The sequence below is a fragment of the Carcharhinus amblyrhynchos genome, chromosome 9, assembly GCF_965287045.1.
Source record: "Carcharhinus amblyrhynchos chromosome 9, sCarAmb.v2.hapA, whole genome shotgun sequence".
Taxonomy (NCBI): domain Eukaryota; kingdom Metazoa; phylum Chordata; class Chondrichthyes; order Carcharhiniformes; family Carcharhinidae; genus Carcharhinus; species Carcharhinus amblyrhynchos.
Window position 1 is genome coordinate 45995089 of NC_137332.1, and position 18198 is coordinate 46013286.

The 18198-nt window shown below is 43.5% G+C and overlaps 1 protein-coding gene across 1 annotated transcript in view; it reads right to left on the reverse strand.

Moving 5' to 3' along the window:
- The window catches only part of cyp4t8 (cytochrome P450, family 4, subfamily T, polypeptide 8), a 78094-nt gene that overhangs the window by 11221 nt on the left and 48675 nt on the right, over positions 1–18198 (reverse strand). Inside the window, exons 8-9 of the mRNA XM_080195560.1 lie at positions 11572–11762; positions 5214–5347 (exon numbers count right to left, since the gene is read on the reverse strand). Of these exons, the coding sequence (XP_080051686.1) occupies positions 5214–5347; positions 11572–11762 (325 nt within the window). The remainder of the gene's footprint in view (positions 1–5213; positions 5348–11571; positions 11763–18198) is intronic.

The window sequence follows — 18198 nt, forward strand, 5'->3', positions numbered from 1 at the left end:
AATCATGTTTGACAAAAGTATTGGAATTCCTTGAGGTTGTAACTAGTAGAGTTGACTGAGGAGAACCAGTGGATTGTTTCTTTAGATTTTCAGAAGGCTTTCAACAAGGTCTCACATAACAGACTACTACGTAGAGTTAAAGCACATGGGATTGCAGGTAATGTCTTGAGATGGTTAGTAGGTAGGAAGTAAAGAGTTGATATAAATGGGTCTATTTCTGATTGGCAGTCAGTAACTAGTGGAGTTCCGCAGGGATCTGTGCTAGGAACCCAACTGTTCACATAATATATTAATGATTTGGAAGAGGGAACTGAATGTATTATCTCCAAATTTGCAAGTCACACAAAGTTGAGAGGGTGAGCTTTGAGGAGGATGCAAAGATGCTTCAGTGTGATTTGGACAAGCTGAGTGTGTGGGCATATGCATAGCAGATGCAGTATAATATGGATAAGTGTGAGGCTATCCATTTTGGTAGCAATAAGAAGAAGACAGATTATTACTTGAATGGGTATAAATTGAGTGAGGTAGATCTTAAACAAGATCTTTGTGTCCTCGTGCATCACTCATTGAAAGTAAGCCTGCAGGTACAGCAGGCAGTAAAGAAGGTAAATGGTATATTGGCCTCGATAGTGAGAGGATTTGAGTTTAGGGATTGGGATGTTTTGCTGCAATTGTATAAGGTGTTAGTGACATACCTGGAGTATTGTGTGCAGTTTTGGTCCTTATCCAAGAAAGGATGCCCTTGACATAGAGGGAGTACAGCGAAGGTTTACCAGGCTGATTCCTGGGATGGCAGGTCTGCCATATGAGGAGGACTACGTCGGTTAGGATTATATTCACTGGAGTTTAGAAGAGTGAGAGGGGATCTTATAGAAACTTATAAAATTCTAACAGGGCTAGACAGGGTAGATTCAGGAAGAATGTTCCCAATGGTGGAGAATTCAGAACTAGGGGTCATAGTTTGAGGAAAAGGGGTAAACCTTTTAGAACTGAGGCGAAGAGAAATTTCTTCACCCAGAGGATGGTGAATGTGTGGAATTCACTATCCCAGAATGTAGTTGAGGCCAAAATGTTGTCTGATTTCAAGAAGAAATTAGATATAGTGTTCAAGATTAAAACAATCAAAGGATATGGGTGAAAGTGGTGGACCAGGATATTGAATTTGATGATCGGCCATGATCAAAATGAATGGCAGAGCAGACTTGAAGGGCTGAATGGCCTACCCCTGCTTCTAGTTTCTATGATTGTCCACATCCTAGTATGTTAATACCGCAAGTGATGGGGCTGGGGGCAGGTTTCAGATAGTTTTTAAAGTATAATATTCAACTTGTTCCATACTTTGAAGTTAAACTTATACCCACAAAATCTGCTGGCCAATTCTTCCAATTCCAATGACAAGAGGCCATGGCATAAACTGTTGATTCAGTTCTAAAATAGCATTCTCCCACTAACAGGAAAACATCACAATGGTAAATTGGAGCACTCTCCTTAGAAGTTGGACCAAGGTACATACTGGAGTACATAAGAACATAAGAAATAGGAGCAGGAGTAGGCCAACTAGCCCTTCGAGCCTGCCCCGCCATTCAATAAGACCATGGCTGATCTGAAGTGGATCAGTTCCACTTTCCCACTTTCTCCCCATAACCCTTAATTCCCTTGTCTATCAGAAACCTATCTACCCATGACTTAAGTATATTCAGCGAGGTGGCCTCCACCACTTCAACGGGCAGAGAATTCCAGAGATTCACCATCCTTTGAGTGAAGAAGTTCCTCCTCAACTCTGATCTAAACTGTACCCCCCCCTCTTATCTTGAGGCTGTGTTCTCTAGTCCTGCCATCCTTTCTGAGCGGGAAGAATCTCTCTACCTCTACCCTATCCATCCCCTTCATTGTCTTATACGTCTCTATAAGATTCCCCCCTCAGCCTTCTAAACTCCAACAAGTACAGACCCAGTCTATTTAGTCTCTCTTCATAGGCCAACTCCCTCATCTCCGGTATCAGCCTAGTGAACCTCCTCTGCACTCCCTCCAAGGCCAAAATATCCTTGCGCAAGTGCGGCGGCCAAAACTGCACACAGTACTCCAGCTGCAGCCTCACCAGTACCCTGTACAGTTGCAGCAAGACCTCCCTACTTTTATATTCTATCCCCCTCGCTATAAAGGCCAACATTCCATTCGCCTTCTTGATCACCTGCTGCACCTGCAGACTGGGTTTTTGCGATTCGTGCACAAGGACCCCCAGGTCCCTCTGCACCGTAGCATGTTACAGCTTTTTGCCCTTTAAATAATAATCCCTCCTACTATTATTTCTACCAAAGTAGACTAGAAGAGTAGACTAGAAGTAGACTGCAAAGAGTAGACTAGAAGAAAATTACTCTGGATTTAACAATGTGACCTGGCAGTGCGGGTACCAATATTCAACCTCTCTATTACAGTTCTGCTGGCATTTTGCCGGTACCTTCCAGTGAGCAGCATTGACACCGAGCTCATTGCTGATTATAAATCAGTGTCCAATGATGTACATGGCATACCAGCCTGAAAACGGCTTGTGCTTCCTTCTGCCAGGAATGTTCCAGGTCTACAACTAAATTCTAACCATAGGTTTCTGAATTGAATTGAACTGCAATCCATTTCCTTGTTGAATGAAGAGCAATGATTAATTCTGCAGTTAAGAACTTAAAAGCAGGAATGCTTTCATCTAAAGATGTGCGGATTAGATTGATTGGTCATGCTAAATTGAACCTTAGGGCGGGACTTTACAGCCTCTCTTGACCCGAGACCGGAAAATCCTGCCCGAGGTCAATGGACATTTCCATTGTCTGCCCCCTGCCCGCTCTGATTCCGTGGCGGACAGGGTGGTAGAACTCCAGCATTAGTATCAGGGGTATTAGCAGGGTTAATATGTGGTGTTACAGGGATAGGGCTCCAGGTGGGATTGTTGTCAGTGCAGGCTCAATGGGCTGAATGGCCTCCTTTTGCACTGTAGGGATTTTATGATTTTACCAAATAAACTGACAACAAACCAAGTATCATAGAATCAGCCCATCAAGTCTGCACTGACCACAATCCCACGCAGGTGCTATCCCCATAACCCATGCATTTACCCTAGCTAGTCCCCCTGACACAAAGGGGCAATTTAGCATGGTCAATCCACCTAACATCTTTGGACTATAGGAGGAAACTGGAGCATCCAGACGAAACCCATGCAGACACACGGAGAAAGTCTCAACTCCACATGCACAGCGCCCAAGCTGGGAATCACATCTGGGTCCCTGGCACTGTGTGTGAGACAGCAATATTAACTACTGTGCCGCCCAGATATAATTTTCATTATCATATACTCTGCCCATGTTAGGGGAACAGAGTACAGGATAGTACAAATGGTTCAATTTCTTCAGGCTGGTGAATAACCCCAGTTTAAGCTGCTGGAATCACTAACCTGGTGAAATTTCTCCATGTACACAAAGGTACCTGAGGGCATCAAATAAAGCTAATGACCAATGTTCCAAATTGGCCGGTTGCTTTCTGTAGAGAATCGTAGCAGCCTTTGATGGACATCCATATCTAATGTTTTCCTTATACCATGTTTATTTTTAACACAATGTATTGACATAGCACTAACTGTGTTTGACGGGAGCATAATTCATACTCTGTGAGCACAAGCAACCACTTAACCAGAAAACCTATTAGTTCTTTGTTTGCAAACCTACCAGAAGCATAAGCACAGAAATAAAAACAGTTAGTCAGCATTCAGCAATCTGTTGGTAAATAGATTCTTGTTAGACCAGGGAATCAAAGGTTAACAAGGAGTAGGTGGGAAGGTAAAACTTGAAACAGAAAGAGATCAGCCACGATCTTATTAAATGGAGAAGCAGGCTTGAGGGGCCAAATGGCCTACTTTGGCTCTTATTTTGTATGTTCATAAGATCTCCAGTGAGCTTACTCAACAGCACAGTGAAAGTTATTATACACTTCAGCATTTGAAAAATTATTGAATCAAACATCACGGGAAGAATCAGCCCTGCCTCACAGAGGCGAGCTTGGAGCAAAATCTGAATCTTGTGCATTCACCAGCTCCCCAACATACTTCCACCTCCAAGTGATCACAGAAACATAGAAAACAGGAGCAGGAGTAGTTCATCTGCCCCTCTAACTTGCTCTGCTATTCAACATGATCATGACTGATCTTCTATCTCAGTAACATACTCCCCATTCTTCCCCATGCTCCTTGATATCTAGATAGAGTTCTACAGTCTAAAAATCTATCTATTTCCTTCTTGAATATATTCAGTGACTTAACTTCCACAAACTTCTATGGTAGTGAATTCTACAGATTCATCACTCTCTGAGTGAAGAAATCTCTCCACATCTCAATCTGTAATTGCCCACCCCATATCCTGAGACTCTGACCCCTTGTTCTAGAACCCCTGTTCCCCCATGCTCCACGTTCATCCCCTCCCCCCCAATGTTGGGTGACTAATTAAGAAATCAAATTGTGGGGATGTTACAAATATCAACGGATCTCCCTGGCCTGATCTAGCCCGCTACTGAGTTGGAAGCTCACAGCAGCTTGTAGGTGGCCTCTGGTGGCAAGTAGGATGATGGTCCAGAGTAACATTAGCCTCAATCAAGGGGGAGGCAGCAGCAGTTGCTGGACTAGAAATCCAGAGATCCAGGATAATGCTTTGGGAACCAGATTTAAATCTCACCATGGAGATGGTGAATTCAATAAAACTTTGAAATTAAAAGTCTAATGATGACCGTGAAACCATTGTTGATTGTCATAAAAATCCGCCTGCTTCACGAATATCCTTTAGGGAAGGAAATCTGCCATCTTTACCTGTCCTGGCCTGACTCGCAAATGCCGTCTGAAATGGAGGGCAATTAGGGGTGGGCAATAAATGCTGGCCCAGCCAGCAACATTCACACCCCGTAAAATTAATTTTATGGCTGCCATCCAGTGCTGAGGGCCCTCCTACTGCCTCAGGAACTCACCGATTATCTATAATTTAAGGGTGATGGAGGCAGCCTATTAACCCATTTAATATCTAACAGAATGACAGGTAACACAAGTTATAAAGCTAGAGAAGACCTGACAGTGATAAGATATAGAATCCACCCGTGAAGCTAAGCTGAAAGTTCCAACCTCCTGTCCATAACATCAGAGATTACTAACAATTCTCTAATATCAAAAATGTACTTATAAATGAAACCTTCGGGTATCTTCCTCCCATCAAAGAAAGTGAGTGGTTTGGTCAGCCTCCTGGATATTCCTGGGACGGGGGGGCATAGTCGCAGAGACTCCTTTATGCACATTGTAAGGTAAGGTATTTTACTGAGCATTTCCCTGCCAAAGAACAGAAGGATGTGACTTAGTAAAATATAGATGAATATGTGTGTAAATACTGAAGAGCAGAGAGGTATAAATTTAACAGCACTCGATAAGATCATAACATGCCATCAAACTGAAAGGTTCAATGTTGGTCCAAAATTGCAGCTCATTAGTATTAATTCGGAAAGCTGCTGACGCTTGCTTTTCCGTTTTAATAAATGGATTCAGTGCCGCTTGCAATCAGCATACTGCAGTCAATCAGGGAAGCACTGCAGCTCTTTCTGATCCCATTGCAATGATTTCCTTTGGCAGTAGCTGTCAAGTGACTGTTTGAAAATCCCAAGTGGAGCAGACCTGGCTCCTGTTCTACTCCACTACACTGAAATTCAGTGAGAGGCCCTAAAACTAGCAATAGGCCCCTAATTTACACACTTCTGTAATACTTCGACTGCACTAATAGGGATGGTATGGTGGCACAGTGGTTGACATTGCTGCCTCACAGTGCCAGGGACCTGGTTCGATTCCCAGCTTGGGTCACTGTGTGTGGAGTCTCCATGTTCTCCCCGTGTCAGTGTGGGTTTCCTCTGGGTCCAGTCCAAAAGATGTGCTGGTTAGGTGCACTGGCCATACTAAATTCTCCCTCTGTGTACCTGGACAGGCATCAGAGTGTAGCAACTAGGGGATTTTCACAGTAATTTAGTCGCAGTGTTAATATGAGCCTACTTGTGACACTGATAGATAAATGTAAAAAAAACTTAAACTTAAATAGCTAGCCTTAAACTAACTAAGAGCAGTTCATATACTGAGCCTTGTATAAAGCAGGATCCTGAATGGGCCCATTATCTTTTAGTCCTGGTTGGGACCCACTGGGGAAAATGTTCCCATCTTGCCCTCTACAGAAATTGTAGCGGACCAGTGTGGGGGAGGGGATGGGGGTGCACCATGCAAAGATCCATTGATCTTTGGTGGGATTTTCCGGTTTTGGGGTGAGCACAGCCAGAATATCCCACTGATTGTGTTCACCATAGGCTTGTAGCTTTTATTTTGTGCAATAAAAGCACTGTTCCTTGATAGTGGATTCCTGGAGTAGGTCAGGTAAGTAGTCAGGTAAGTCACAGTGAGGGATGTTTGGGAGTATCTCATAGGTGGACAGGGGGGCATGGTAGAACTCAGAGCAGAGAAGTCTAAGACTCCTGATTTCCACTTCCATCTATGATCTCCCTTCACTTGGCAGAAAAGACACAATAGCTTCCTCAGCTGAAATCTTTAGGTGCTGATCTTCATATTTAAAGGGGTGAGACCTGGAAATGTTAAGAATAGGGAGGACTTCATTATAACTTTTTTGCTCTGTATTTCTGCCATATGTCTGTCCAGGTTGATAGATGTGAAAGCCGGCAGCAGAACACTGTTGCTGGAGCTGTTGGAGTTCTCCCTGGCAGTATGAGGTTATGGGGATAGGACCTGGGTGGGATTGTTGTCATTGCAGGCTCAATGGGCTGAGTGGTCTCTTTCTGCACTGTAGGAATTCTACAATTCTATGAACTGGAAAACACTGTGAGTTGGTGTTAGGTGGGAGAGTTGGAGTAACAATCATGGGGATGGGGGGAATATATCAGGAGAGACTGGGAGCTTAGGCAGGGTAGGGCAGCCAATCACAGCAGATTTGTCGAGGGGTCATAAGAATTTCCTCCTGTTCGTTCTAAACAACAAGCAGTCTTTAAAAAGCACTGATTTCCTTTAACTAGCCAGTTTTAAATACAAATGGCTGTCAAAATCAATGGAACAAAATTACACGAACATACTATAATCATGAGTCACTTGGACATGTTAAATACACTGTGGTTAAACCAAAGTAGGTGGGTTCACAGTGAGTTTTGCATTTTTATAAATGTAACCCTCCTATGCATCGTGTGGGGAGGGTGGGGGAGATAGGTTTAACATTTCCCCCAAAGTTTCAATTGATTTTTAACATTATTCCTATTATGTTAGTATTTAAATATCCATGATTTTCTGCAGTTGTTCAGGTGAAGATCTTGAGCTACTCTTTACACACAAGGCTGGTGAGTTCAGCTCTTGATATGGTGAATCCAGAATTTATGTTTGGGGTAAGACATGACACTGAGATTTTTTTCAGCTGATTACATCAGTGTACAGTGAAGATAACTGACCAGTGTAGTGTGAAAGTAACTGATAGGAGTATATGGTGGAGCACCCCCGTAGTTCTCCACCTCTGACCATTTAGTGTGTCATGCATATTTCAGGAAAGTGTGCTGACTGGCACAGGAAGCATCCACATGAAATAAGTGGGAGAACTATTTTAATACTCTGGCTCTCTGCCAGCAGTTAGATAACCATACAATTTCTTGACACTTGTGTATGCTTAGCACAGAGTCATTTTTATACCCACATAAAATGGGCTCAAAGGTTGCTAGGGATTGAGCTATAAGCAGGAGTTCATTAAAGAGCAATTTCAAAAGTTTTTTTGTGTCACTTCTAGTTCATTGCTCAAATATATTTCTTGCTCTTTCGTTTCTTTTCCTGCTATCCTTCAGATGTTTGTGAATATGCTCATCAATTGTGGCACAGCTATTTCATCGCAACAGGGACAATAGTGCCACAATGAGTTTTCACATCAAAATTCTCCTTTCTCTACTTTCTAAAGCAAGCAGGCCCGATGGGAAGATGCAACAGATTAAATGTGCTCTGCCATTATTCTATACCCTCCTATGGACTTGTACACTGGCAACTGTTAAAGCAGCAATAGCTGTGCCACCTGGGATTCATAAGGTAGGGTTGTGCCATATACTGGAACTGGACCAGCAGCCAAATCCAGCCACATACCTAGAGCTGTTTTCCAGCCATTTCTTTAAGGGTCACTGATTAAATTGCTCAAGACACAAATTTCAATCAGGATCTTACCGCTGGTGTTATGCCATATACTGGCAGCACAGTGGTACAGTGGTTAGCACTGCTGCTTCATAGCACCAGGGACCTGGATTCATTTCCAGCCTTGGGTGAATGTGTAGAATTTGCATGTTCTCCCTATGTGGGTTTTCTCCAGATGCTCTGGTTTCCTCCCACCGTTCAAAGGTATGCAGGTTAGGTGGACTGGCCATGGTAAAATTTCCCCCTTGTGTCCCAAGATGTGCAGGTTAAGTGGATTAGCCATGATCAATGCATGGGGTTACCGGGATATGGCAGTGAAGTACAGCTAGATAAAGTGATCTTTTGGAGGGTCAGTGCAGACCTGATGGGCCAAATGGCCTCTTTCTGCACTGCAGGGATTCTATGGATTCTATGGACTCCTAAGAGCCCTGTGTAAGCTACCTAATGCCTAATGCTTTAGATTGGCTAGGAGGGAGTTAAAGAGTGAGTGAAGAAGGGCTAAAAGAGGACATGAGAAGACTTTGGCTGACAGGATTAAGGAGAATCCTAAGGCGTTCTATAGATATGTTAAGAACAGAAGGTTGGTTAGGGCAAGATTGGGGCCAGTTAGAGACAGCAGTGGGAATTTGTGTGTGGAGCCGGAAGAGATTGGAGAGGCATTGAACCAATATTTCTCTTCGGTGTTCACGCAGGGGGACATAAATGTAGCTGTGGAGAACACTGGGTTACAGGGTTGTAAACTGGACAGTATTGCAGTTGATAAGGAGGATGTGCTAGATATTCTTGAGGGTTTGAAAATAGATAAGTCCCCTGGGCCGGACGGGATTTACCCTAGGATTCTCTGGGAGGCAAGAGAGGCGATTGCAGAGCCTCTGGCTCTGATCTTCAGGTCGTCGTTGGTCACAGGCATAGTGCCAGAAGATTGGAGGATAGCGAATGTTGTCCCATTGTTTAAGAAGGGGAACAGAGACTTCCCCGGGAATTATAGACCGGTGAGTCTTACTTCTGTTGTGGGTAAGGTTTTAGAAAAAATTATTAGGGATAGGATTTATAGTTATTTGGAGAGTAATGAATTGATTGGAGATAGTCAGCATGGTTTTGTGAAGGGTAGGTCATGCCTTACTAACCTTATTGAGTTTTTTGAGAAAGTGACCAAAGAGGTGGATGGGGGTAAGGCAGTTGACATATATATGGACTTTAGTAAGGCGTTTGATAAGGTTCACCGTGGAAGGCTTCTGCAGAAAATGCAGATGTATGGGATTGAGGGTGATTTAGGTAATTGGATCAGGAATTGGCTGGCGGATAGGAGACAGAGGGTGGTGGTTGATGGTAAATATTCATCATGGAGTTCAGTTACGAGTGGTGTGCCTCAGGGATCTGTTTTGGGGCCACTGCTGTTTGTAATTTTTATAAATGACCTGGATGAGGGTATAGTTGGGTGGATTAGTAAATTTGCTGATGACACCAAAGTTGGAGGTGTGGTAGATAGTGAGGAAGGGTGTCTTAGTTTACAGGGGGACTTGGGCAAGTTGCAGAGCTGGGCCGAGAGGCGGCGGATGGTGTTTAATTTGGAAAAGTGTGAGGTAATTCACTTTGGCAGAAATAACAGATGTGTGGAGTATAGGGCTAATGGTAGGACTCTGAATAGTGTGGATGAACAGAGGGATCTAGGTGTATGTGTACATAGATCCCTGAAAGTTGGGAATCAAGTAGATAGGGTTGTTAGGAAGGCATACAGTGTCTTGGCGTTTATTGGTAAGGGGATTGAATTTAGGAGCCGCAGCGTCATGTTGCAACTGTACAAGACTCTGGTGCGGCCGCACTTGGAGTATTGTGTGCAGTTCTGGTCCCCACATTATAGGAAGGATGTGGAGGCTTTGGAGAGGGTGCAGAGGAGGTTTACCAGGATGTTGCCTGGTATGGAGGGGAGGTCCTATGAGGAGAGACTGAGGGATTTGAGGTTGTTTTCGTTAGAAAGGCGGCGGCTAAGAGGGGACCTTATTGAAACATATAAGATGATTAGAGGTTTAGATAGGGTAGCCTTTTTCCTCGGATGGAGAAAGCTAGCACGAGGGGGCATAGCTTTAAATTAAGGGGTGGTAGTTATAGGACGGATGTCAGGGGTAGGTTCTTTACCCAGAGGGTGGTGAGGGATTGGAATGCCCTGCCTGCTGCAGTTGTAAATGCGCCTAGTTTGGGGGCGTTTAAGAGATCCGTGGATAGGTTTATGGATGGAAAGGGTTTGGTTTAGGTTAGAGGGTCATTGCTTTTTAACTGGTCGGCGCAACATCGTGGGCCGAAGGGCCTGTTCTGCGCTGTAATGTTCTATGTTCTATGTTTCAGGTGGATACTCTGGACACCTAAAAGTTACCTATTACAAATTTGGAGACTGATATATTTCTAGGGATGATTGTATGCAAGAGATTGAAGCACAAAATTGGGGTCCCGACATTCATTTCACACTCATAAAACAGGTGGATTTCACCTCTCCCCATTGTCTCTTTAATTATCCTCATTTGCTATTTCATCACAAGTTAAGAGTACATAAGTCTGCATTTTCTCTTTATATATTTGCTTTGAGCATACCTACCATTGTTCTGCCCAGAATCTGCCAAGATTTCATGCATAATATGTTCCATTATCTCAATCTATGATATACCTGTCCACTTCTAAAAATGAAGGGTTTCGTTTTTATGTAGCTCCTTTCCTGACCATAGTGTGCCCCAACGGACTTTACAGCTAATTAAGTACTGATCACGTCTACTTTCTATGGTAATGTAGGAAATACAGCAACCAGTTTGCACACAGACTCGTAGAGACAGTAATCTGATAACGACGTGATAATCTATTGTTTTTAGTCGTGATTTTGAGTAATAAGAGCTAGCTAGGCCACACAGAACTTTCCTGCTTTTCTTGCAAATAATATTACAGAATCTTTTTCATCTGTTCTGCTGTGAAAGCAGGCAAGGCCTTGACTTTAATCTTCCGTCTGAAAGACAGCAGCAGATGTATTTATCGTGGAAAAATAGTACAAACAAAAGCAAGTTGTAAAAGTGAAAACTATTCTGGAATACTTGTGCTGCAGCATAAACTGATCTCCAGCTGTCATTAATAAAGACTTCTGCAGTTCCGATAGCTGCAAAATCGGAGCAACAAGGGTGTGCTTGTCAGTGGTTCACAAGTGAGGAATGTTGTACTGAATATTAAAAACCAACCAGAAGCCAAACCATAGTGCCTGTGAGTGACCAAGAGAAATTCTGCAGAATCATTCTGACAAGTTTCAAAGCCAATTATGTGCAGTTGATTCTGTATCATACAACAACAAATAAAAGCAAGATTAGATTAAAACTCACCATTCTATTTGTTTGTGATCCTCCAGCAGTTCCTGAATTTCTTCTCTACACTTTTGCTGGTGTTCTGGGTGTTGAGCCAGACAGTACAGGAGCCAGGAGATACCACTCGCTGTGGTATCATGGCCTTCAAACATAAACGTGTCTACCTCTGCTCGAATTTCTTCATCTGATAAGCCTTTCCCATCTTCATCCTGCAACACAATATTAGATGGCCTTTGAAAGAACCTCAGCCTTGGTGTGCAAACATACAGAAAAACCTCCTGTAATTACCACCTGATAGAGGTTTATACCTGATAGAGGTTGAGAAAATGTTGAGAGGTATAGATCGGGTGGATTCTCAGAGGGTATATCACAGGGCTGAAATGGTTGCTATGAGAGGACACAGGTTTAAGGTGCTGGGGAGTAAGTACAGGGGAGGTGTCAGAGGTAAGTTTTTCACTCAGAGGGTGGTGGGTGAGTGGAATCGGCTGCTGTCGGTGGTGGTGGAGGTAAACTCATTGGGGTCTTTTAAGAGACTTCTGGATGTGTACATGGGATTTAATGGGATTGAGGGTTATAGATAGGCCTGGTAAGTAGGGATATGATCAGTGTAACTTGTGGGCCGAAGGGCCTGTTTTGCTGTAGTTTTCTATGTTCTGTTAACATTTTTGAAAGCACTGCTGCTCATATCTTCCTGACTACACTGTATGTACTTGTTGATTCTGGACTATACTCAGTGGATTCTCTCTGCAGTTGATTGCAGCCTACTTGTAAACACATTCAGAAATATTTTCTTCAGCGGCTGCCACGGAGACCTTGGTCCAGAACATTGGTTCTGTACTGCTGCACCTTTCCTGATTTCCTGCATTGTGAATAAAGGGCTATAACTTGTCTCCACTGTGTATCTCTCCTCACCTGAGAAAAGTCACATGTATTAGCTGTCCATTTACTTGTACGTAGATTGTAGATCTATGTAGATGTAGATTGGGGGCGCAGATTGGTTGGTAAGACGGCTGAGGAATAGTGGAGGATTTTTAAGGAGATCTTTTTCAGTACTCAGCAGAAATATATTCCGATGGTAAAGACGGACTGTAGGAGAAGGGATAACCAGCCGTGGTTATCTAAGGAAATAAAGGAGAGTATTAAAAGCTGATGCGTTCAGAGCGGCTAAAAATAGTGGGCGATTAGAAGATTGGGAAAGATTTAAAAATCAACAAAGAATGACTAAGAAGGTGATAAAGAAAGGAAAGATAGAGTATGAAGCTAAACTAGCTCTAAATATAAAAAATGCCAGTGAAAGTTTTTACAAATATATAAAGAGGAGGAGACTGGCTAGAGTGAATGTTGGAGCCTTGGAGGACGAGAGGGGGGATTTAGTGGTGGGCGATGAGGAAATGGCTGAGGCTTTAAGTAAGTTTTTTGTGTTGGTCTTCATGGAGGAGGACACAAATAGTTTGCCGGATATTAAAGATAGAAGGATGGTAGGAGATGAGGGCCTTAATGTGATTACTGTCACTAGAGAGGTAGTGCTTGATAGACTAAAGGGACTGAAGGTAGACAAGTCCCCCGGACCGGATAGAATGCACCCCAGGGTTCTGAAAGAAATGGCAGAGGTGATAGTGGATGCCTTAGTAGTTATTTATCAAAATTCGCTTGACTCTGGGGAAGTGCTGGAAGATTGGAAAACAGCTAATGTTACACTGCTGTTTAAAAAAGGTAGCAGACAAAAGGCAGGGAACTATAGACCAGTTAGTTTAACGTCTGTAGTTGGAAAAACACTAGAATCCGTCATCAAAGAAGAAATAGCGAGGCACCTAGAAAAGAATGGTTTGATCGAGCAGACGCAGCATGGATTCGTTAAGGGGAAGTCATGTTTAACGAATTTATTGGATTTCTATGAGGATGTGACTAGTGTGGTAGACAGAGGGGAACTGGTGGATGTGGTGTTTTTAGATTTCCAAAAGGTGTTTCATAAGGTGCCTCACAAAAGGTTGCTGCAGAAGGTTAGGGTGCATGGATTGGGGGTAAGGTGTTAGGGTGGATAGAGGATTGGCTGCCTAATAGGAAGCAGAGAGTTGGAATCAATGGGTGCTATTCTGGTTGGCAGTTGGTGACCAGTGGAGTGCCGCAGGGATCGGTGCTGGGGCCTCAACTGTTTACCATTTACATAGATGATCTGGAGGAGGGGGCTGAGTGTAGGGTGACGAAATTTGCTGATGACGCGAAGATGAGTGGAAAAGCAAATTATGTGGAGGGTGTGGGAAGTCTGCAGAGAGATCTGGATAGGCTGAGTGAGTGGGCGAGGACCTGGCAGATGGAGTATAATGTTAGCAAGTGTGAGGTTATCCACTTTGGCAGAAATAATAGTAGAAGGGATTACTATTTAAAGGGCGAAAAGCTGCAGCATGCTACAGTGCAGAGGGACCTGGGGGTCCTTGTGCATGAGTCGCAAAAACCCAGTCTGCAGGTGCAGCAGGTGATCAAGAAGGCAAATGGGATGCTGGCCTTTATAGTGAGGGGGATAGAATATAAAAGCAGGGAGGTCTTGCTGCAACTGTACAGGGCACTGGTGAGGCTGCAGCTGGAGTACTGTGTGCAGTTTTGGTCCCTGCATTTGCGAAAGGATATATTGGCCTTGGAGGGAGTGCAGAGGAGGTTCACTAGGCTGATACCGGAGATGAGGGGGTTGGACTATGAAGAGAGACTGAATAGACCAGGTCTGTACTCGTTGGAGTTTAGAAGGCTGAGGGGGGATCTTATAGAGATGTATAAGATAATGAAAGGGATGGATAGGGTAGAGGTAGAGAGATTCTTCCCGCTTAGAAAGGACAGCAGGACTAGAGGGCACAGCCTCAAAATAAGGGGGGGGCAGTTTAGATCGGAGTTGAGGAGGAACTTCTTCACTCAAAGGGTGGTGAATCTCTGGAATTCTCTGCCCATTGAAGTGGTGGAGGCTACCTCGCTAAATATATTTAAGTCACGGGTAAATAGGTTTCCGATAGATAAGGGAATTAAGGGTTATGGGGAGAAAGCGGGAAAGTGGAACTGATCCACTTCAAATCAGCCATGATCTTATTGAATGGCGGGGCAGGCTTAAAGGGCTAGATGGCCTACTCCTGCTCCTATTTCTTATGTTCTTATGTACTCGTGTTTCCACCCCCAGCCCAGTGCAATGTACAAATTATCCGACAGGCCGTCGAAGAACTCACCAGCTGAGCTTTCCTCTCTTACACTGTTTGCTGCTCAATTGCTTCATCTTGCAGACAAGTGTGTAAATCCCTCGCAAAGAGCTGGTGAAGCAGGTTGTTAAAGTTTCTCTCACTCCAATACCATTCAATCCGTCCACTCTAATCCTCAACTCCATTGAGATCATGGTGCACCTCCAGACCTTGTCCCTCCCCATCTTAAAGCCTCTTGCACAGTGTGATTTACAAGCCCTCACATCACCAATCCCCCCCCACCATGAAACCTGTGAATGCCCCCAAACTACCTTTTCCCCATCTAAGGGCTACAAATATCTCCCCAGATTGAGTATACCACTTGAAGCTCATGAACATGCTCAAACCCCCCCACACCCCTGGGCTGATGCACATGATGTTATGTCCATATCCTGCAGATAACATTCTGGGCATCACTGAGACTGGGCTGCCATGTTCTCACCCTTTGTGTACTCAAACAAGGAGGGTCTTGGTAAGATAAACAAAGTGAAGTGCTTGCTCAGTTCACTCCTTCTTATTTTGGCCCCATGTTGCAGATGTAATTCAGTTAGAGACTTTCTTCCCATTCTGGCACATAAGACATACCACTTCCCCCACCCCAGTCATGTGTGTGAGCCCTATTTTCCCCTAGTGCAGGTCTTGGCCTGCACCCTGCAGCCCATGGTCATGCCTCTGGCCTCTTACCCTGTTGCCGAGTTGGGGGCCCTGGCCTGCGGCCTTACTGCCCGTTTCTCCCATTTCCCAGTTGGCAATCTGGCCCTACAGCTGACTTGAGACCACCCCTGCCTTACTGCTGGTGCATTGAGTGGAACCTTGCCTAGTAACCCTCCCCAAAAATGATGTGGTGTTGACAGTGAGGCCATGTGCTGAACCTAAGGTTCAGCAAATGCTATGAAATGCAATATAGGTGCACGAACATTGAAGACCCAAGCAAAGTGCGTGTCACCAGGTGCATGTCACACATATACCATTGTGAAATATGTCGAGCTAATTGCACACCAACATGCACTATTGATCCCGCCTGGGGGAATGATCCCAGTGAGTTCCCCTTTTAATGAGTAGGCATGACATTAGAATATATACAAAGTCATTCCTGACATTGTGTGGCAGGAAAAGCGCCCCCATTGTGGATTTGCCGGCTCTATCGCAAACTGATTTTATGATGGCGTAAAACCAATTTTTGTACTTTTGTGACAGATTCCTCTCCCGCCGACCATGACACCCACAATGGACAACAGCAGAAAAATCATGGCTTAAGCGTTTTTAGTAGCGCAGAGTTTTACTGGACTCTGGTGACCCTAGATTTCTCTGAGCTGTGTGCTGGGTGGGATTTGCATGAGTTGCCACAGCTAGGTCTATGTTGATTGACCTGTATTGCTACATTTAAATTGCCTCATGCAAGTGTCAAGGCCTCTGGTGGGGGTGTCCTCTTTCCTGGAAAGCTTCCCTTTGTCACAAGTACATAAATCTATTGCAAAATGAATTGGCCAATATCAGCAATCTTTGCATAAAGCTAGGAAAAGTTTTGGGTAAACCAGCTGGAGCAAATCAGCCAGAAAGCTTTAGTAATCCACAATTTCAGATTCTAAAATCTTGCAGGCTTTAAATGTCCAAACTAATTTAAAGTTAAAACAATTTGCAATGTTATACATATAATTCAGCTTTTAGACCAGAGGACACACAGGTTTAAAATGAGCAGGTCTCCAGTGAAACTAAAAGTGGGACGAAACCTTTATTCCTTCTCATTTTTGTACTTTAAATCTATGGTATTCCCAATGGACAGAGCTGCAAATATATATGTGATACCCAGTGGAAATGACACTACTCAACAAATAACTAATTGTTCTCTGACTATCTCCAAATAATTGCACAAGTGATTTTTCTTGGAACTGCCAAAAAAGTTTGTATCTTAAGGGATCTTTAGTATTTCAGGTTAAAGATAAGTTGTGTATGTCATGGTGGCTTATAGTCTGTGAATGTAAATACAGTTAGTATATTTATGGTTTCCGAAGCTGAACATGTCTTACCCTGTGCCATAGAGAGCAGGGTGGAAATTGCAAAGGCACTGGCCATTAAGGGATAGAGGCAGCAGGTGGGAAAACAGGTGAAACCCAAGATTAGCCATGATTATATTCAATGGTAGCGCTGACCTGACAGATCATATGGTCTACTCCTGATCCTTTCTCTTGTGTTCTTGTGTTCCATTCATTCCATAGAAAAACACAAGAAAACCGTACACATACAAGAAAACACAAGAACTGCACAAGAAAACCAGAATGAGTACATGTTGATTTCTTTGAAGTGGTTGGTTGCTATAGCAAGTCATTCCTAATATTCACAGACTCACCGTACCCTCATAAACTTAAAGCAGGTCAAAGCCTCACTCCCACATCTTACAGCTTGCACACAATGCCAGATATTCAACTGACAGGCACATTACTCAAACATATTGCATCATGCTCACTGGCACACTATAGCCTAGAACAGAGGCAGCAGTAGCTAACTAGCAGAGTCAGGCATGGCTGCATGTCTTCATAGTGGGGACAGTGCTTGCAATGATTGGTGTAGCTATGACTCAGCTAATGTCTAAAGTTGTGTCTGAAGCAACAGAGCACTTTACTTTCTAATCCATTTTCACGGCTTTATGATAATGCCTCTGGGAAGAGCAAAGTGTGACTAATCTTTAAGGTCCATTTCATGTGAACTGGTTAAGTGCAGCATGATTCATTCATAAAACATGTGAAATTGCACCATAGCAGATTATTATTAAACTGTTTAACTGTCAGCCTTAAAATAGTATACTATGGAAATTCTGGGGTGATGAAATTAGAGAAGTTGTCAACATTCCTGATTCCTGTACCAAACTGTGCCAGCTAAGATGACTCTGTTGAATTTAGCTATGCTAGGTAAAACTGTGCCGAGCATTACTGAAAATAATTAATAATAAGGTGATTAACATGTCATCGATAAGTGCAACATGTTTGTGCTATCTGTTGTATTCCTTTAAAGAGCGGGTGCTGAGGGTTTCCTATGTTCACTGTAAACTGAATAAGACAGGTAGATGCTCGGAGTCGATTATCTTAATCAAGCTACATGTTAGGGCTTGTTTCTTCCTGGCAGCTTCTTTGGTCACCTGTTTAGAGGTAGTTGCAGGTAAGTGATAGGTGTTGGGCTGAGAGTCAACAACTTCTGTTTCTAGACCTCACTGGAAACCAAGCTGTCACTCAGCCACCATACTGTTTCCTGTACCACAATGAAGTCTTTCTCCAAGTGGATCATGTGTTCTTCGCATCATTGACATTTTAGATATGCCTTATCACTAGTGTAAAGAATAGTTGAAACTACTGCAGAGTTCATTCAGAAGTTTAACGAATTATACCAGTCAGAAACCGTCCACTGAATGATTAATTAGAACAATTAATATACAAAC